This window comes from Mustela nigripes, chromosome 12 (genome assembly GCF_022355385.1).
Source record: "Mustela nigripes isolate SB6536 chromosome 12, MUSNIG.SB6536, whole genome shotgun sequence".
Lineage (NCBI taxonomy): Eukaryota > Metazoa > Chordata > Mammalia > Carnivora > Mustelidae > Mustela > Mustela nigripes.
In genome coordinates, this window is record NC_081568.1 from 93,856,478 (window position 1) to 93,878,550 (window position 22,073).

The 22,073-nt window shown below is 34.5% G+C and overlaps 1 protein-coding gene across 1 annotated transcript in view; it reads left to right on the forward strand.

Annotated features, from left to right (window-relative positions):
• Positions 1–22,073, forward strand: part of ERBIN (erbb2 interacting protein) — a 125,682-nt gene that overhangs the window by 65,725 nt on the left and 37,884 nt on the right. Inside the window, exons 5-14 of the mRNA XM_059417984.1 lie at positions 829–907; positions 2,496–2,585; positions 4,577–4,633; positions 9,062–9,125; positions 10,055–10,129; positions 10,980–11,124; positions 12,143–12,215; positions 12,557–12,686; positions 13,013–13,128; positions 14,698–14,767. Coding sequence (XP_059273967.1) covers positions 829–907; positions 2,496–2,585; positions 4,577–4,633; positions 9,062–9,125; positions 10,055–10,129; positions 10,980–11,124; positions 12,143–12,215; positions 12,557–12,686; positions 13,013–13,128; positions 14,698–14,767 — 899 coding nt within the window. The remainder of the gene's footprint in view (positions 1–828; positions 908–2,495; positions 2,586–4,576; positions 4,634–9,061; positions 9,126–10,054; positions 10,130–10,979; positions 11,125–12,142; positions 12,216–12,556; positions 12,687–13,012; positions 13,129–14,697; positions 14,768–22,073) is intronic.

A 22,073-nucleotide genomic window follows, 5' to 3' on the forward strand; every position in this document is an offset into this window, starting at 1 on the left:
TGGGTTATTGTTAGTTCACAAATTATTGTTACTATATTTTTGCTGAGATAGTGTGAGGAAATAAGAGATGGCTTAGAGGGGCGCCTATGTGTCTCAGTGGGTTAAAGCCTCTGCCTTCGGCTCAGGTCATGATCCAGGGTCCTGGGATCAAGCCCCACATCGGGGTCTCCGCTTGACAGGGAACCTGCTTCCCTTCCTCTCTCTCCTTGCCTGCCTCTCTGCCTACTTGTGATCTCTGTCTGTCAAATAAATAAGTAAAATTTTTAACAAGAACAACAAAAGATTTTAAAAAAGAGTATGTGGTTAGAAAGTTTCTGTAATTTGGCCTGTCCACCCCATTGATGCGGTATTTTACTGAATTGGTCAGCAGCTGCCATCATATCTGCTGGCATATCAACTGTAGATTTTCTACTACTTCTGGCTTCAGCTTTGTTCTCAGCTTTGTCAGTTGACATGTACGTTAGGGAATACCTTAATCTGGGCCCAGCATTAAAAAAAAGTAATCATGTTTTTATGGCAGAAAACCAGAAAGAGTGCTAAGTATTCGTATTTTGTATCCTTAACATCATCAGATGGAGAAGGCACTAATTTTCAGAAGAGCTAAGTGAAGGAGGGGGAGGTTAAACTAATAATTGGCAGTTATAAAGAGGCACATGAACAAAAGATGAAAAAGAAAAGAGAAATTGTAGAGTTCTGTTTGGTTGATTTTGTCAGTTTGTCTAGATCCTAGTTAGTTGGTAAATTTTGAATTTGCAAGGTAAACAGTAATTCATTTTTTAATTATTATATCCTTTTAATTTGATTATTAATTATTTGTTCATTTTCTAGGAATACAGGAATTTCCAGAAAATATAAAAAATTGTAAAGTTTTGACGGTTGTGGAGGCCAGTGTAAACCCTATTTCCAAGTAAGTTCTGAGTTGAATTACAAGTTAATTTTGAGTAAAACAGCTGTGAATTAGTAGTAGAAAATTATTTTCTATATTTTTAATGAGTAATTGGTATCAACTTTAAATTTCATTTTTAGGTTAAAATGAAACCTTTTTATAACCATGGTTTTTTCTAATGCCATATTTTCTAACCTCCTATTTTACAAAGGTAAATTAGACATCCGAACAGATAATCCAGATGTTTTGCTCCAGGTCTCACAGATGGTTTGTGTCAGTAATGAGGCTAGAATATGGTTTCCTCCCTCAGTGATACTTTCAGAATATAAGAATTTCTTCACTTACAAATCAGCTGTGTAGCACTCAAAAACTTTTGAAAATAGTAAAAGAAACTGAAAGATCAGGAAGGTAAGAACAACAAAAAAGGAAAAACCATGTGATTGGTTACAACATATGCCAGAGGTCATAAATTTTCTTTTATGATAGTAATGGCTATAAATAGAACACTTTCCTGACTCCAGAACTATTAAGTTTTGCAAAAATGGAATAGTGAAGCAAAAGATGAGTAGAGCATGGTTTAGTGTAGCTAAGTCAAAAACTGAAACCAGCTTTCACATAATACAGTACTATATTTAGTGAATATTTTCAAACATTGGTGCTTCATTTGCTGTGGTAGATGAAGGAATGTGACATAGGAAAGAAACAACATAAGTCAAAGACTGAGAAGTCTCACTGCAACAGAACTTTGTACTTTTTAAAAATCTAGGAAAACATGTAATGATGATGTTTTGTCTTTAGCTAAAAATATTGCTCTAGTATCCAGTTCTAGATCTGGAATTTCTTTTGTAAACCAGAGGAAATAAAGGGAAAGCTGATACATACAGGTTCTCATATGGCTCCAAAATGTCCTTTAGCTTTTTGTGTTACTTCTTCTTTGCTTATTATAAAATTATGCAATCTTTATTTGGTTATTTAAAGGCCAGGTTTTGAAATTGAAAATAATTTCTAAACTACTGGTTCTCAAATGGGAATGATTTAGCCCCCAATGGTCATTTGGCAAATTCTGAAGACAGTTCTGGTTTTTAAAACCTGCAGTGGTGGGTGGTGCTACTGGTTCCGAATAGATAAGGCCGGGCTTGCTGCTGAACAGTACAGTGGAGAAGACAGCCTCCTCAATACAAAGAATCACCAGCCCCAAAAGTCCATATTGTCATGGTTTGAGGGGAAAAAAAATACTGTCAAGTTTTGGAATTCTTTATGAATCCTTTGGGTTGATGTTAGATAAGGCAAATTTCAAGAGTGCTTGCCGATGTCATAGTTATGTCCTAAATACATTTCTCTGTACTGTGGTTCATTCAAGTTGACCTTTTTGTGCACATTTTATCTTGAGGCAAATACTATCTCATTTCCTATTTACGAAGAGAAAAAAGTTATTGAAGTAGGTAAATTATTATAAAAAGGAAATCTCAGGTTTGTGGGTCCCTCATTAAAGTAAAAAGGTAACTGTTACCTGTTAAGAACATGTGTTGGTTAGACAGATTCTTAGATAGATTCTGAGACTGAAATTCTGTGTGTTAATTTAACTTAAATTCTGATATATTTTATATAGGCTTCCTGATGGATTTTCTCAGCTGTTAAACCTAACGCAGTTATATCTAAATGATGCTTTCCTTGAGTTCTTGCCAGCTAACTTTGGCAGGTAAATTACAGTTTCTTTTAAAACCTTTTCTTGTTAGTTCTTACAAAGTTGACAAAACTAAAAGTTGCTTTAGTAATACTATTGATTATACTTTCATACTCTCTTCTTTTGTAATTATTTCCAAACCTTGAGGTTTTTACAGTTTTTGGGGTCTTGTTATTTTTTCTTTGAATTTATATTCCCAGATAAATAAATAAGCAGTGAATATTTAGAAGAAAAAGGTAATTTAGAACTTGAATTGGTTTTTAAAGTATTCAAAAATACTTTAAATGTGCGTAATTTCTATATTTTTGAGAACAGAATACTATATTTTTAGCATTTACCATATTTGAAAATGATCTAATTATTGATTTATCTATCTTCTCCACTAGAATCAAAATTCTGGAGAAAAGAAAGTATGTTTCTGGGGACCACCCCATTGGCACACTCCTGCCAGTATCTGAACATAGAGTAATTCTTTTTTTTTTTTTTTTAAAGATTTTATTTATTTATTTGACAGAGAGAGAGATCACAAATAGGCAGAGAGACAGACAGAGAGAGAGATGAGGAGAAGCAGGCTCCCTGCTGAGCAGAGAGCCCAATGCGGGACTCGATCCCAGGCCCCTGGGATCATGACCTGAGCCGAAGGCAGAGGCTTAACCCACTGAGCCACCCAGGTGCCCCACATAGAGTAATTCTTGTCGTTATAGTCTTTGAGTAACTTTTTTTTAATGAAAAGATGAACATTGAGTGAATGACTATTAGGTATCAAATTACTATTATTTTAAAACTAGTAGAGAAAGTGCTTTTTCAATGGCATGTTAATTTTAGTCATCTTTTTGTCTGTAAGTAAAGATACATAGTGTATGATCTCACTTATATGTGGAATCTCAAAATAAAACCAAACCTGAGCTTCATTAGATACAGAAAACAGATTGGTGGTTGGCACAGGTGAGGGTGGCAATATGGGTAAAGGTGGTACAAAAAAGGTGGTAAAGTTAAAATTTCCAGTTATAAAATAAATAAATTTTGAGGGTGTAATTGCTGTTCTCAGCAATACTGGATTGCATATTTGAGAGTTGCTGAGAAAGTAGATTCTAAAAGTTCTCATCATAAGAAAAAAATTAACTATGATGATGGATGTTAACTACACTTACTATGGTGGTCATTTTACAATATATACACATATACATTATATTGGATACCTGAAACTAATAATGTTATATGTCAATTACATTTTAACTAAGAGAGAATGAATTCTGGGCATTATTGTTAGCCTATAGACTGTCCTGTGGGACCCACTTTATCATGCTTCATATATTTATTTACATACATAAATATATGTGTGTATTTATCTGTGTTTATGTGTAATTATGCTTATACTTGCTTATACTTTTAATATATTCATATATGATGTATTATATATATATATATATATATTTATATATATATGGCATACTTGTCAGATTCCTGTTTTTTTATATCTGGTATTTGGACCACTTTTTTATGGAAATATATTTGACATATAACATTTTGTAAGTTTAAGGTGTATAGCGTGTTGATTTGATACATTTATATATTGCAATATGATTGACATTATGGCATTAGTTAGCAACTCTAGACCACCCAATCTTCTCATTTTCCCTTAATTTTATTGGAATGTGCATCACTGAAGGGCCAGAGGATTTCTCCTTTATTATATCCCCTTAAGTTCCTTTGTTGTTTTTTCTCTTGGAGCTGGACTCTGGAGTTGAATTACTGTTCTCTAACCTGCTAATGGCTAATATTTTGGAGACATGTTTGCATGAAATGCTGTAGGATTAATATTTAGGGGCAACAAGTTGTGCTTTAAATGTGTTTAGAAGTGTTTAACTTTTTTCCCCCAACTAATTCTGAGGGGCAGAAAAAGCCTTTTCTTACTTTGCAATTACAGAATATTGGTTGCTTTAAAACTTGGAGTATGGCATCACTGTCTTTGTCATAGATGATTAATTTGTTATTTTGTTTTGCAGATTAACTAAACTCCAGATATTAGAACTTAGAGAAAACCAGTTGAAAATGTTGCCAAAGTAAGTAAAGGTGCTATTCTTTCTAAAATAGGAATTTTTAATTCTTCTGAAGATTTTTTTTAAGTATTCTCTGCACCCATTGTGGGGCTCAAACTTAATAATTCCCAAGATCAGGAATCCCAAACTCTACTGACTGAGCCAGCCAGGCACCCCAAGAATTTTGAATTCTTAAGTCTTTAAAGAAATGTTAGTTTTGTAATATCTAAAATATGAGTGAAATTTATTTTTAAAAGACTGACTTGTGATCATATTTTGATCACATTGTGAACAATATGACTTGTGGTCATATTTTAATCAGTGGTATTGAATATAAAACTTTTACATCTGTTGTTGGTATTTTATGGTGATTTCATAAGCTTTCTGAATTTGGTCTTGTGTCACAAATATCAAAATATGTCTATAAAATCTACTAGTCCCATATAGAGGTCCCAGTTCATATACTAGAGCTCTTATATAGTATTAATTAGTGAAATCTGTAGGGTCTTTATGTGAAGTTTGATAACTGTAATTTTAAGAATTTATTGGGTTTTGTAGTCTGTTGTAAGTTAGAAGTGGGATGGACAGCCCCCTGCTGGTAAGCTAACATCAAGAAAAGATGGCAATCCAAGAGCAAGTAAGATAAAGCTAAAACAGATCTACACACTGAAAATGCACTATAGTGTGTGTCCATTTGTTGAAAAAAATACATTAAAACTTCCTGAATTCATCGCTACATTTTTACAGTGTAGGCATTGGCAAACTACTGTCTTACTAAATCTGGCCCACTGTTAATTTGTGCAAAGAAGTTTCACTGGAAATACATTTATTCATTTACATATTGTCTACGGCTCCCTTTGCTCTATAGTGTTAGAATCAAATAGTTGTGACAAAGACTGTAAGCAAAGCCTAAATTATTTATTCTCTGATCCTTTACAGAATACTTTGCTGATTTCTGTTGTGATTGATTTGTCAGGAGTTAATTGTTAGCTTTTAAGGGAGATATCTCCAGTTCCCCAGGAGTTTGGCTTCCTCAGCTTCTGTGGCATCTTATTTGCATCTGTTATGAAATTTACCATGTTAGTCTTGTTGTTTTTTTTTTTTTTTAAGATTGTATTTATTTATTTGACAGAGATCACAAGAAGGCAGAGAGGCAGGCAGAGAGAGAGAGAGAGGAAGGGAAGCAGGCTCCCTGCTGAGCAGAGAATCAATCCGACCTGGAGGTCGATCCCAGGACCCTGAGATCATGACCTGAGCCAAAGGCAGAGGCTTAATCCACTGAACCACCCAGGCACCTCAATCTTGTTTTTTTTAATGCATTTTATTTCACTCTTTTTAAAAAAGATTTTATTTATTTGACATAGAGACACACAGTGAGAGAAGGAACACAAGTAGGGGGAGTAGGAAAGGGAGAAGCAGGCTTCCCACTGAGCGGGGAGACTAATGCGGGGCTCTGTCCCAGGACCCTGGGATCATGACCTAAGCCAAAGGCAGACGCTTACCTACCTAGCTACCCAGGCAACCCTCCCTTTTACTCCTGTTTTTACCTGGCCAACTTATATGCATGCACACATGTACCTATAACCTTCCCCATGAATGTGAGTCTTTGAGGACAAGGAGCATATCTGGTTTTGATTCCCAGAAGACATCATCTATTAGCTGACTGTTGTTCAGTGCAGAAAAGATTGGTGTTTATAGTGATGGTTGTGAGTATAAATTAAAATGGGAATTATGATCCATACTAAATTCATAAAGGTTTAAATATTTTACAGATGTGGTACTGGCATCAGTGACTCCTTTAGTTCAAACGGACTGCTTTCTAAGAGATTTGAATAGGATGTAAATTGTTTACTCTAATAGCTAAGCCTATAATTAATATTGTTTATCTGATACCATAATTTTAACTTACTATTTTATCTCATTTAACTTTAAACTGGGCTCTGTCTGATATATTTTCAAATATAATTCTTTACTGCTTTCTTTTTAAGAGTTGTGATTAAAACTTTTGAGACCTCACAAACCTGTAAAACGGCAGTAGTTTTAAATGTTACTAAAGTCATGTGCATTCAAGTTATGTGAGTGAACCTTTTTATAATCAAAGATGAGAGCAGTGGGAAAGCTGTTTCAGTTATGTAGCTAAGTGAAATTTAATACCATCTAAGTACTAGAGGGCACAGGGCCAAGCACACAAAAGATGTGGTTTTTTCCCTGTGACACAAGAAGAGATGATAAAAAGGAGTTAAATACAAAGAAATTCGAGAGGTAAATAGGAAGAAATTTGAGGGATATATTGTCTTTGGTTTCTCCTTGAAGTAGGAATCTGGATCTTAAATGAAGACTTGAAAATGAAAACGTGAAATTTTGTCTTAGATTTTTGAGGTATCTTAGTAGGACTAAAGTTGCCAGTATAAATTAATGCAAGTTAATATAGAGACATTTTGAAGATTTTACATTTTATTTCTTTTTTGTTACATATACATGTCATTCACTTTTCCCTGCATCAGTTTTTAAACTTCTTTCTAAAGACGTCATTCATAATTGAATTTTTCCAATGCACTGCTTCTTTTTTGTACTCTTGTATGACTTACCCTTTTGTTACAGTGTTTAACTACTCTGTGTGCATTTTCTATGTTCTTTTGTTATTTTAATAATTTCTTCAATTCTCCCCTCCCTCCTCACACTCCTTTCTACTTTTCTCAAATGCTTACCTGGATATAGTTTAATGTGATAGCTTCTCATTTTTCTTCAAAAGGTCCTGGAAACCTTCTTTGTTATGAAGCAAACTACAACTGACTTAGAGATTTGGACAAAGATATGAGTAAGGGAGCAATTATAGTTGAGACTAGGCCTTTAATAAGTCTAAGTTAAATAAAGCAGCTTTGAGAAAAATTGGTGTTGTGAAATAATTTAAAGGAATATTGATAGAATGGCATACTTTAAATGGAAGGGTTAGGAGAAATTAATTTCCTCTAATGTTGGGTCAGTAACATAGTGTCATTACAATTATTTGTGTTCTTTTGTTTATTATTTTTTAAAAATTCTTATTTATTTGAGAGAGAGCAATAAAGATGCGCACTTGCAAACACAGGGGAAGAACAACAGGGGACGGTAAAGAGGCTGCCTGCCAAGCAAGGAGCCCTAGGTGGGACTAGATCCTGGGACCCTAGGAACATGACCTGAGCCAAAAGCAGTTGCTTAATGAACTGAGACACCCAAGCGTGCCTCCAATTATGTGTGTTCCTATGTTTTAGTTTTTTCACTGAAAAGGCAGAGAAACGTTTTGTGAGTGTTATTTTACTTTTTCTAATTTGTTAAATTTCCAGAGAAGATAGAAGTAGTCTGTGTTCTTATTTTGTAATTTAAGGAGGCTGTTGGTTTTTAATAGTGTTAATTTTTAAGCCATTAGCATATTAATATATATTAATAATATGATGATAACTGTATTTTGCTTTCATTTTGGCATATCCTAAAAAATTACAGCACGAAGTTCTTTATCTGGGTAGCTGGTAGTATCTCAATCTATCAAATACTAGGTTTCTCTAAAAATAGTAATTATAAGAGTGTAAATATGTATTTGAATTAACTCGTTTAGGTTTTTTTTTTTAAAGATTTTATTTATTTATTTTACAGACAGATTATAAGGAGGCAGAGAGTCAGGCAGAGAGAGAGGAGGAAGCAGGCTCCCCGCTGAGCAGAGAGCCCCACGCGGGGTTCAATCCCAGGACCCTGGGATAACGTCCTGAGCCGAAGGCAGAGGCTTGAGACACCCAGGCGCCCCCAGTTTAGGTTTTTAAAATGCTGTATTGAAGGAGAGATAAAAGTACAGTTTAGCTTATTTCATTATTAAATGAGGTTTTGTACAATTTTCAAGTCACTGTAGTTGCAGAGAAATATTGGTAGTAAGTTGGAAGTTAAAAATGATTTTACTACTCATATTTATGATTCTTATAAAACTTGATTTTGAGTTGTATTGAAATTAATTTGGAAATGTGGTAAGAAATTTACTGTTTAGAATTTTGAGTACTTATTTTTAGAAATAAGCTATTTTGAAGTTTTACAAATATATGACCAGTCTTGAAAAACGGTAATAATTACTGTGTAGCTGCCAGTCTAATTCATTAGTTAATTAATACTAAATGAAAATTTATTCTGTGAAAAAAAAGCAAAAACCAGTTATTCATATTCTGGTATGTGTGTTTAAATTTACTATGACTACTGTTTAGGAATAGAAATGAAGAGCTGATGAGAACCCAAATTAGAGAATAATTCATAACTTATTTTATTTAGAAATTAAATAAAGAAAACTTTTCTGAGAAATTATATTTATTTTGTCAATATGGTGAAACCTGTACATTAGATCTTACCTAAGAATGTTTAATACTATTGATTTGAAAGCTTCCATTTAATTGAAGTTTTTATTTACTCAATTCTTCATTAATCCCATGTGCATAGAACCATGAATAGACTGACCCAACTGGAAAGACTGGATTTGGGAAGTAATGAATTCACAGAAGTGGTAAGTTCTTACCAGTCTCTATTCAAAGGTCTTAAATTTGATTGAGAGCATGTGAAAGTTAATGTATTTATTTCTTAGCATTTTTTTAAAGACTTTACTTATTTATTTGACAGACAGAGATCACAGGTAAACAGAGAAGCAGGCAGAAAGAGAGGAAGGGAGGCAGGCTCCCTTCTGAGCAGAGAGCCCAATGCGGGGCTGGATCCCAGGACCCTGGAATCAGGACTTGAGCCCAAGGCAGAGGCTTTAGCCCACTGTGAGCCACCCAGGAGCCCCTCTTAGCATTTTAAAATATAAAATAGGTTAAAGATATATACATATTTTGGGGAAAAAAGATACGAAAACACTTAAGAGGGAGAGTTAATCAGATAGAAATATCTGACAGTAGTGAGAATCAAATGTAAAATAAAGGAGAAACCCATGGAAAAAGTAACAAAGTTAGGCACAGCAAGTAGACAATTTGAGAGATCATAAGGGAAAAACAAAGTTTCATCAGCCTAGATGAGTAAGAAAAAGTACTTCTAAGGCAAAAGTAAATTGCTGGGTTATGGGGAAAAGGCTAATAAATATTTTTACAGATAATGATTGATAGTATCTTTTTATTCTTGAAAGTGATGGGACTTATTTTTATTTCTTTATTAGTTTTATAAATACTTGAGCCTATTCTGGAATGCTTGTCTTGTCTTTTTTTTTTTTTTTTTTTTTGGAATGCTCATCTTTGAGTTTTCTTTTAGTAGTACCACTGTAGTAATTATAATATAATGAAAGGTCTAGAATCTTGGCTCTGCTCCATGCTACCCCCCCCCCCCATTATTTATTAAATGTTTTAAACCAGAAGTTACCATTACAAGTTCCCTGGAACTACTTCTGACAAATAAAAACATTCAAGTAAATTACTGAATTCCCCCACCCCCTTCTTACCCAAACAGCCTGAAGTACTTGAGCAACTAAGTGGATTGAAAGAATTTTGGATGGATGGTAATAGACTGACTTTTATTCCAGGGGTATGTATATCAAACTTTATATGGTTTATATGGTTTCTCTTAGTGAAGTCTGTTCTTTGCAGTTTGATGAATTGTACATTTTCAGATTACTTTCTTTTTTTAAGGATGGTTATTTAATTGTAAATATATTAGATAGAAGAAAATAGCATTTTTAAACTACCAGTACATTCTTTTTTCTTTCTTTTTAAGATTTTATTTATTTATTTGACAGAGCTCACAAGTAGACAGAGAGAGAGAGGAGGGAAGCAGGCTCCCTGCTGAGCAGAGAGCCCAATGTGGGGCTTGATCCCAGGACCCTGGGATCATGACCTGAGCTGAAAGCAGAGGCTTCAACCCACTGAGCCACCCAGGTGCCTGTTAGCTATCAGTACATTCTTGACAAAATTCAGAATATTAACATAGTAAACTTTGTAAAATAGATTCTTTTTAATTTCCTGGACCTGGAGTGTGTCCTTCGCAGTGGTTGCTTTTGAGTTTATATCCTAACTCATTTTGGCCAGAGAACTGTTAAAGTGGTTTATTTTCCATGTAGTTTCTGTCCTAACGACCGACATTTATTTATTCCCATGCCCAAAGAACCTAAGAATCCTGTTACCTTCTGTTGCCCTAGCCAATAGTGACAGCTGAGTTCCCAAAGAAAAGTATATGGCCATTGTCACTCTGCTAGGCTCTTAGCAGGAACTCTTAGCTTTATTACTGAATACATTACTTACAGCTTTTAATAAAAAATTGAATCTTTTCTCTCATACAAACATTTTATTGTGAATTATAACTTGGTATTGAGTTTATTACCTAAACTAGCCATAAATTCACTTAATATAGTCATTAGATTTCCTTTTTTTACTTACAGTTTATCGGTAGTTTGAAACAGCTCACATACTTGGATGTTTCCAAAAATAACATTGAAATGATTGAAGAAGGAATTTCAGCATGTGAAAACCTTCAAGACCTCCTGTTATCAAGCAATTCACTTCAACAACTGCCTGAGACTATTGGTTTGTATTGCTTTCTAATTCATGTAATTCCTTTTTACTAATGTAAAATCTCAGAAATTACATTTTTGCCATTGTTTCATTTAAAGCTTTCATATATCAAATTTTATATGTTATGAGCTAGTTTTATTGTACTGCCAGTCACAGATCTTAGTTGAATTGTTTCGTGTGATCAGTTACACATTTTACATCTTGGTTGACATTACTATATTTTTCTTTAAGGAAATGTCATGTTTATCACTATACTAAAATTTAAACTCTTTAAAAAGAAGTTGATTTATCTAAACTATAATACCTATTCATAGCCCTTACCTAGTATCTTTTTTTCAGTCTCCATTTTAGACTCAAAGTTGAGAAAACAAACCAGTTAGCAAATTCCATGAGATTCTATATTTGTAGTTGCTTTTAGTCTGATGATGCCTCAAGGAAAATGAATTATTTTGATTCAAGAACCAAAAACATAAATCTTGCCATCTTCATGATGTTTAAACATAAAAACCAAAAAAATATTTTTATGTATTTTATTCATTGAGTTACTTAGCTGTTTTAGCTCAGGCTACATTTTGCAGATTCTACTATAACTTATTCAACAGTTTTAATTTGATATTAAACTCCATTTTTATTGTTTTAGCATTTAGAATACACAGAATAGTTTACCATATATCTATGAATTTTATACACCTACCATTCCTTCTTGCCTGTGCTCACTTGTGCCTTGACATTATTTTAAGGAGCAGTGCTAGGTCTGTGAACAAAGCAGGCAGAAGTCCCTCCTTTTATGAAGCTTGCATTCTAACAGGAGTAAAATAGATAAATACACACTAATGTTAAAAGGTGATATATTGGTAAAAGTTGAAAATATAGGGTAAGGGAGTACAGATTAATGAGGTTGGGTTGGTTTCTCTTTTAGATAGGTTGATTAAGAAAATTCTGTATGATTGATGTGTGCTCACATTGACTGTTGTTTGACTTGCTTCTAGTTCAAGCTGGAAAATTATGTGTTATTTCTTTCCTTAAATAGGTTCACTGAAGAATGTAACAACTCTTAAAATAGATGAAAATCAATTAATGTATCTGCCAGACTCTATAGGAGGGTAAGATTTTTCTGAATCACTAGAAGACTTTACTTTCATTCAGCTTTATATATTTATGTTTATAAATAGTATGTATACATTTCATTCAATCACATATATTTCCAGATAAGTGCATGAATAGCAGCTAAAGGAGATTCCATAAGCATTTAAATAAGTAATTGGTTACAGGTTGGCTAGGTTTTTTAATAAAGGTAGGCATATTTTTATTGTTAAATTAAGTTTAGTGGAAATAAGAGTTTTTCTGGATTTGTTGAAGTCAAGTTCAAATATTGATATATTCTTAAGTTTCGGATTATGTATAGGAAACTTTAAAAATAATGTGTGTTTTCTGTTTTAATTAGGTTAGTGTCAATAGAAGAACTGGACTGTAGCTTCAATGAAGTTGAAGCTTTGCCTTCATCTGTTGGACAGCTTACTAATATAAGAACCTTTGCTGCAGATCATAATTATTTACAACAGTTACCCCCAGAGGTATTGTATTTTAAATTTGCTTTGCATTTTCTTTATTTTTTCTATATTATTCATTATAGCTATCCAGTGTGGTTTTATTTCTTTTATTTCTTTAGAAATAATTATGTAACTGTTATCTATTTTCTGAATAACAATCAGATATACTGATTTACAGAGATACTTGAATACTTTTATTTACACATGGAAATTAGTAACTGAAAAGAGAAAATGTGTTTCCCTTTATAAATGAGAAGAATGTTTTCGTTACTTTCATAAATGATATGTTACTTCTGTCTATTAAGCAGTAGGCCAGAATTTTGATCCCCAGTTTTATGTTTCTCCTTCAGATTGGAAGCTGGAAAAATATAACTGTCTTATTTCTCCATTCCAATAAACTTGAGACACTTCCAGAGGAAATGGGTGATATGCAAAAATTAAAAGTCATCAATTTAAGTGACAATAGGTTTGTAATAATGTTGATTTATAGAAAATATTGATTGGATAAAATTAAAGTTTCTTTATAAATAGTATGATAGAAAATGGCATGCATGTTGCTCTTTTCCTACATATTTTTTGTTTTTTCTTTTTTTTTAAAGATTTTATTTATTTGACAGACAAAGATTACAAGTAGGCAGAGAGGTAGGCAAAGAGAGAGAGGAGGAAGCAGGCTCTCTGCCGAGCAGAGAGCCCGATGCGGGGCTCTATCCCAGGACCCTGAGATCATGACCTGAGCCGAAGGCAGAGGCTTAACCCACTGAGCCACCCAGGCGCCCCAATATTTTTTGTTCTTAGAATTTTCATTTGAAAGAATGACCTGATTTTACCTGTGGTTTTTAATACGGTGGTAATTTACCATAGTTAATTTTGTGTTGACTTCAGCAATACAACTTATCGCTTGAGCTATGCAGCTGTTCTTTGCTTATAGTCACCTTTTATATTCCTATAGTCATATCTTCACCTTAATACTGCTGCTGAGTGGAGCAGAGACGTGATTAGGCACCCATTCACATAGCTTGGGCAACACAGTCAAGGTGCAGAGCAAGTAGATCACTAGAATTACTAAATTGGAATCATGTTAAATTAAGAACAACCTGTCCATAATTTTTCCTGAGGTAAAGATACTAATAATGATAAAAGAACATTCGTAGAGCATTTTTACTTTATGCTTTCATAGCATCTTACAAAGTATTCAAAACAACACTATGAAATAGTACTGTAGGTATTGTTATTTTATGAGGAGAAAATTAAAACCCAAATTTCAGATGACTCATTTAGCTTGTAAAGTAGAGGTTTAGTGTAAGCCCAGTTTTCTAATTAGGGTATTCAGACTGTTCCATTTTATTTTAGAATAACCACTGCCTGTTTTTAAAAAATTCAGTCCTCATTTCTTCCCATACTTTGTACCCCAAAGCTACAGCCCTAGCCCTAGGCTCTAGCAAATTGCCTTGGAAGTTAGGCATAGCAGAGTGGATAAGCATCAATAAGGTAGAAGGTTTAAGTAGACATTCTTTTTAAATAGGTGCTGTTCTAGTTTGGCATTCTGATGAATTGTTAATATCACTTTGTTTTTTATTCATTATAGTGTTTAAGTAGTCTTTGGAATATGAAAGTCCTGGCTCACAAGAAAAAATAGAACAGTACAGTTTTTATAACAAACTATCACTAAGGCTTTCTGTAGTAGTACAAATAAAATATTCAAAGCAGTATTATGAGACATGCTTAATGTGTTCTTGTATTTGCATTAAAGTAGGGATGGTTAACATTTTTCCTAGCAGTTTTTGGGATTTATTAGATTATCCATTTTCCCCCTAGCTGAATTAATTCAGTGGAAGAATTGTATTTTTAAAGTGATTCTTATTAAACTGGATAGTATTTTGTCATATCTGTGTCAAAGACCTATATTGGGTTCTCTCCTAAATTAAATTTTTTTCTCCTATTTTCATACTCAGTAATACAATATTATTTAGAAGACCGTTAGGTTTTGCTCTTACATTTTAACATTTGTTATTTTAATTTTGTATTTTCCCCACAGGTTAAAGAATTTGCCCTTTAGCTTTACAAAGCTGCAACAATTGACTGCTATGTGGCTCTCAGATAATCAGGTAGGCATTCTGATTTTGTAAATTACTGGAATTCCAATTGTGTTAAATGATTATGCATAATAATTTACATGGGCTCATTTAAGAGCAGTTATACTCTGGTGTACATTTTAAAATATAAGAAAAATCTTGGAAAATACTGAGATACAGATATTTCTGTGTAGTTTCTGTAGATTCAAAACAATAAATCCTATTGGACTTGTCTAATTTCTCTTGAATCTGTAAAAAGATACATTGATTAAGAAATCAGACTCAAACTTCATTTCGAAAAGTGTTTTTCTCATTCTCCATACCTTCCCAAACTCCTCCAGCCCCTTAGCCCCTGCTCAGCCCTGCTGTCCAGAGCGTCTTTTTAGGCTGAGCTGCTCTCTTGGGCCAGAGAGGGGTGGGGCTTGAAGGACTGAGTGGATGTTGGGTTTTTCATTCAATAAACTGGTGATTTCTTACTAACTTAAAAAAAAAAATCAGACTCGATATTCTCTAACTTCTTTAAGTTTTTAGTGATCCTCTGTGGCATATGTCTATAGAAATTTAATAGTCAATTTATTATTTTTCCAAACATTTTTTAAAAGATTTTATTTATTTGCCAGAGAGGGAGATCACAAGTAGGCAGAGAGAACGGGGGAAGCAGGCTCCCTGCTGAGCAGAGAACCCGATGTGGGGCTTGATCCCAGGACCCTGAGATCATGACCCTAGCTGAAGGCATAGGACTAACCCACTGAGCCACCTAGGTGCCCCCTAGGACACTTTTGAGAGTGAAAGGAGCTTTATGATAATTCTGTCAAAAGAGCATGTGTAAAATGCGAATGTCCCAGGCAAATTGGGCATTTGGTCATCATGGTTATAATCAGTTATTTATATATGCCACTAGTTTAAGAGGAAGAATTGATCCTCTGATACATGTCAACCTACTGTAGTTGAAGGTGAACTAGTATAACATGAACAAGCAAGTAGTAGGATCAGATTGTTATTTTTAGAAAGCTTTTTGAACTGCACTGTGAAAGATGGATTAGCAGGGGTGATGGTGCCAGGTGTGAAAGCAGAAGAGACTGGTTGGAGGGCATTGCCATACTCAAGACAGTAGAACATGTTGGCTGAAGTAAGGTAATAACAGGACCAGGGAAGAGTGGGTATATTTAAGGCATAACTTAAAAGGCCACATCAGTAGAATATATGAAGAATGCACGCGTGTGAGAAGAAAGGAAGTAAAAGCAAAGATGAGCCTCAGAGATGTAGCTGGAGTGACTCGCTGGATATTGATCTGGTAATCAAAATGAAGAACCACAACAGAAAGAAATAGGTTTATGGGAAGATACTAAGTTCCAATTAGGCATGTTAAGTTTGAAGTACCTTTGATATATCTGAGTAGGCATCTAGAGAATAATTCTAGTGGCCATGATCCCCCAGGTTCCTCGACTTTGTTCTAGACTGTGATTTCTGTGCTCTGGGTTTGTCCATTCTTTAAATTTCGAACCTCCTGGGATTTCTCAGTATTGCTCCTGAAGGCACAATTTCCTTTTCTCCAGGACATTATAGACCTATTCATTTTGTTTGTTTTATTAAGAAATTTTTTCAAAAGTTTTCCATCACAAGAAAAGATACAGGAGCTCAGCTCATCATCTTAATCACTTTTTTTAGGGAGTGGTTTCATATCTTTTATTATTTTCTCAAAAGGGAGTCTATAAATTTATTTATTTAGTTGTTAGGGATGGATGAATCCTGAGGAACTAACATTCATATGTTTATTTATGTATTTATTACTAACATTTAAGTGACAGGTGGATTACAAGACTTAGAAAGGGTGGCCATAGAGGTGGGAGAAAAACTTTATGATAGTAGATTCAAGTTAAGGATGAGGTAGCTGGCTTTAAGGAAGAAGTTGTAATGGGATACATGCTGTGGGGAGTCAATTCAAATAAAATCTGGAAAATATACATTATTTCTTGCCAACTTTTGACTATAGCTAATGTAGTTTTAGGAATACATTAGAACAAAAACCCAATTGATGCAATTTAAGGAATGAATAAATGAGAGAATGGAGGCATACAGTTGTTGATTGAGCTTTTAAGAAGGCTGGATAAGAAAGAAGAGAGGAACATAAACCAGTAGCTTGGGGCAATGTAAGAAGGAATCCTTTAGTATTAGAGAACATTTTTATAGGTTGTTCGAGGAGGCTATGTAGAGAATGAGGTTAAAAATATGAGAGGGAGTAGATAATTATTATGTAACTGATAGAATTTAAAACTGGTAGAGGGATGCCTGGGTGGCTCAGTTGGTTAAGCATGTGCCCTCAGCTTGGGTCATGATCCTGGGTCCTGGGATTGAGCCCCACGTCGGGCTCCTTGCTCATTGGGGACCCTGCTTCTCCCTCTGCCTGCTCTGTCCTCTACTTGTGCTCTCTCTCTGACAAATAAATAAGTAAAATCTTAAAAAATACAATAAAACTGTGGCAGGAGTTCTTGTCTTTTTGAAGGCAGCTTTGGCTGATGTGAGAGGGAGAACTTGCACACATCCTAAATGTTTCTAAGGAACTAAGAATTATTCCTTGGACTTACCTTTGATTGATAAACATTTATTCAATAAATTTATTGAAGGCTTACAATAGTTCATGAACTGCTTTGGGAGCTTGAGATATATTGGTGAAACAAAGAGAGTCATATTTTTATTGAGATTACACTTTCAAGAGATAGAAACAAGTAATTATGTAATAGTATGTCAGAGCTACAAAGAAAAACAGAAGCTGATAGGCATTAGAAGAATAGGAGGGCAAGAGTAAACATCCTGTTTTAAATAGGGTGATATAGGAATAAAGTGTCTTTCTCTAAGGAAGGGCACCAGTAGAGCAGATGCTCACAGGAAATTAGGAGTGAGTCATGCATAGATTAGGGCAGTGAGTTGGAAAAGGAGGTACATTTAAATATTAAAGTTAAGTTAATAATAAAGTTAATAAAGTTAAGTTAATATTAAAGTAAAGTTCCCAATACTGGAATGAGCTTGTTGTAACTGAGGAATAGATAAAAACCCTGATGGCTGGAATACAGTGAGCAAGGAAGAGAACTGAGTAAGATTAGATCAGAGAGGAAAACGAATTAGATCACATAGGACCTTGTAGGCTGTAGTAACCAACTGGGGTTTTACCCTGAATTAGATAGAAATCTGTTGAAGTATTTCTTGCCAGGGAATGGCGAGAGGTAACATTTTTTAAAAGATCGTTTTGACACTTGAGTGAGGAATGGGCCATAGTTAGGTGGTAAGGTTATTGGTGGAATATTCTGTTTCGGAAGGAGAAAGTTTAGTAAGGAGGCGGTTGCAGTAGTTTAGAAGGAGGTGTTGCTTGCCTTCAACTATTGTGATAGTGAGATGGTGAGAAGAAATGTAGGGATGTCAGGTATTGGCTGGAGATAAAATTTGGGAGTCAGTATTTTACAGATGTTCCATTTAACACCATAGAACTGCATAAAATTAGTAGGGAGAGAGGATAGAGAAGAAGAGAAGATCAAAGACTAAGCACAGGAAAGAGAGTGGCACCACAAGGAGAATAAGAAGGACCAGCCAACCAGGAGAGTATGTTATCCAGAGAATTATCTGAAGAAAGTGCTTCAGGAAAGATCATCTGTGCCACATGTTGCCAGTGATTTGGGTAGATGAGAACTTCTAATTGGCCATTAGGTGTGTTAAGGTAGAAGTAGTTGCTGACCCTGGGAAGAGTACATAGTTTTAGTGGAACGTTGGGAATGAAATACTGATTTCAGTGTATTACAGTTCATGGAAGGCGAAAAGGTCAGGTCAGTGCATCTATCTTAGTACTCTAGTTAAGTTTCCATTTGGACAGTTAATAGATAGGTCTCTCTGTATTTGCCTTGGTCTTAGAAATAAATGTTAGTATTTTATCCTTGCAAAGAGTAGTTATCATTCACCTGAGAAAAACTTTGGCAAAATATTTTTAGTTTAATTTGAAATGTCTCAATCTTAGGATTCACAATGTAGATTTTGTAAACGTTCTAGTTTAATTGGGAAGAAATCTCCTGTATAATATTGGCTAAGTATTGAATTTTAGGTTCAAAACAAAATAGGGGTTAACTTACTATCTGTAAGTAGGAGGAAATCTTTTTTCCATATCTATTCTTTGGTATTTCTTACTGATTATTTTTTTTAAGCATAGAGTATGCAGTTTGCTGATCCTTTTAATGCTTAGTATTTGACCTTGAGCAATATCCTATAATAAATTATCTAAAGCTATATTTTCCCAGGGTTTTGGATACACTAGACTTATAAGATATTCTTAAGTTCCATAGTTAAATTTGCTTGGGAGACTGTATTATATCCTCTTTTGAATTATATTAACAACCCTTATGTGTTGCTGTAGTAAAGAAACCCACTTGTCTACACTTCAGGATTCTCCAGACTTCTTAACCAAGATCCTTTTTCTTACCCAATTCTTATTAATATCCTAAAAGCCTTAAGCTGTTGTCAGTCCACACTTTTGAATCAGATTGTAGTATTTCCTTGTTCTGCAAGTTAAGGAAATACTGAAATGATGATACCTTTGCTTTTATTACAGCTTGAACATAGTGATTATTGCATCATCATTAAATGTGTCAGTTCATATATATGTGGAACTCTTAATTTTCTGATCTCTTAATTGAATATTTAATATGAAACGTTTTGAAATTTTTCATCTGGATTCTCAGAACATTGCTGGGCCCTGGCTATACCAGATACTTAGAGTTATGAGACATAGCTCCTGGTATTAAGGACTCAGACTTTTAGTATAATAGCACTATTGCAGCAAATCAATACCAGAAAATTATGCCAGATGACTTCTTTTAGTGAAATTATCTAGTATCTAAGACAATCTCTTCATATTTACAATGTTCTCTCATTTTCATCTCTTTGTTCCACATCTGTTAATTACTTAAAAAAAAAAATTGTAGTGGGGACACCTGTAGCTAAGTCAGTTGAGCATCCAGCTCTTGATTTGATCTCAGGGACATGAGATTGAGCCCCAGGTGTTGCTCTGCCTAATATTCTCTCCCTCTCCCTCTTCCCCTCCCCCCACCCACGTTGGCACACTCTCTCTAAAATAAATTAATAAATCTTAAAAAAAAATCGTAGGGGTGCCTGAGTGACTCAGTTAAGCATCTGCCTTTGCCTCAGGTCATCATCTCAGTGTCCTGGCAGTGAGTGAGTCCCATGTTGGGGCCCCTGCCCTGTAGGAAGTCCACTTCTCCTTCCCTCTCCACTCAGGTGCCACTTGGATGTATAAATCTTAACTATTGTTCATCATATAGTGTATTACCTTTTATTTAGACCTGCACTGTCCAGTACAGTAGGCACTGCTGTCATGAGTGTAGTCCAAATTGAGATGTGCTCTAAGCATAAAATGTACACTGGATTTTGTATATGTAATATAAACAAAGAAAATAAAATATCACATTTGCAATTGTTATTTGATCACACATCAAAATTATATTTTAGATATACAGGATATGCTAAATTTAATGCATTATCAAAATTTAACTTATTTTTGCTTTTTAAAAACATGTAGCTGCTAAAAATTTATAAATTATCTATGGTTCTCATTTTAGTGTCACTTCTGTATTTATGCTGGACAGTGTTGACTTGGACTATTGAAATTCCTAACTGGTCTCTGCCTCCAGTGTTGGCACCACTTTCAATCTTATATCACCCTGATTTCATTCTGAACCACACTTCAAGTGATCCTTTTATCTGGTTCCAGCACTAATCTACTTAAAACCATTTCATGACTTCTTTCTCCATACAGTATCCTTCAAGACCTCACTCATCCTGTCTTCATCTCTATCCCTTATACCTTCATTTTCATATCCCCAAATGGGTTCTCTCTTGGAACATTGTTCACCCCTCTCACCTGGTAATGCCCATTCATCATGTAGGAAGGCATTCTCTCAGGAGTGCTTTCCTAATCACTCGAGATTGTGATAAATGAACACCTTTGATGGGTTCTGTTACTCCCTGTATCCTCTCTAACCTGTACTTAAATCATGTTTTAATGTCTCATTTTGCTCTCACCTGTCTTACCTTTCATACATCGTAAGCTCTCCTAAATTGGTAATCGTATACCTGGTGCCTGTCATAGTACTTTGGCATATAAAGGCCAAATATAAGTAAATATTTGTTGTGATTCCAGATTTCAGAGGATGAATATTTATTGGATATATTGTGGGAATTATGGCAAAGGTTTTGATCTCCGGGTCATAAGTTCAAGCCCCATGTTGGGTGTAGAGGTTACAAAAAATAATAATAAATTTTTAAAAAGAAACGGGAATAGAGATCACTGGAGTTAGATGTTTTAGGGAATGGAGAGACTGGTAGATAGTTATCAATTTCTTTTTCTGACTTTGTACTCCATAATTAACAGATAATTAGTTTTCTTATAACATCTGTGTTGAAATATAATTCACATACCATAAAATTCACGCATTTTAAAGTGTACAATTAATGCATTTTAATATATTTATAGAATTTTACAGTTATTAACATAGTTAATTTTAGAATTATTTCAAGGGTGATTTGTTATTTGTTTGCTTTAAAGATTTTATTTATTTATTTGAGAGAGAGAACATTAGCAGGAACAGCATCAGAAGGAGAGGGAGAAGCAGACTCTGCAGAGCAGACGCGGGGCTCAATCCCAGGATCCTGGGATCATGATCTGAGCCAAAGGGAGGCATTACCCCAGGCACCCTGGGGTAATTAGTTTTGAAAAGCCTCTAAATAATTCTGTTATGTCCATCTAAGTTGACTGCTTTCCCCTTTCTCACGTACTCCTCATCTCCTAAGACTTCAGTGGGTTAAGAGCATGACCATGTCATTTACATTTTATATCTGTTGAATTATCCATGACTGTGGAAAGATTTGTCATAAAAGAATCAAGAATAGATGGATACTGCCGGAAGGTCAGTAGATAATTAGGAAAGGAGAGAATGAAAGAGGCAGAATTCAGAATGGTAGAGGCACAATTGACTATCCCACAAAAGAACAGTTATTTACACTTGAAGAGATACAAGTGATGATCTCACAGTATTTGTAAGCTCTGAATCTACCCTCCAACCCAGGGTTTATGAGCTATGGGAGAAGAAGCACCCCTGCATTTGAGAAGACTTAAGGAGAGCACTGTGTTTGGGAAAGGAATAGATCTACCATTTCTGTTATCTGAGGAGATCAAGGAAAGTTTTCAGTGAAGATGTTTGAGATGCAGGGCATTTTGTTTACCAAGAAAAATTGAGAGGCATGGAGGAAAATATTTGACTGGGAGTAAGATTATTGGATG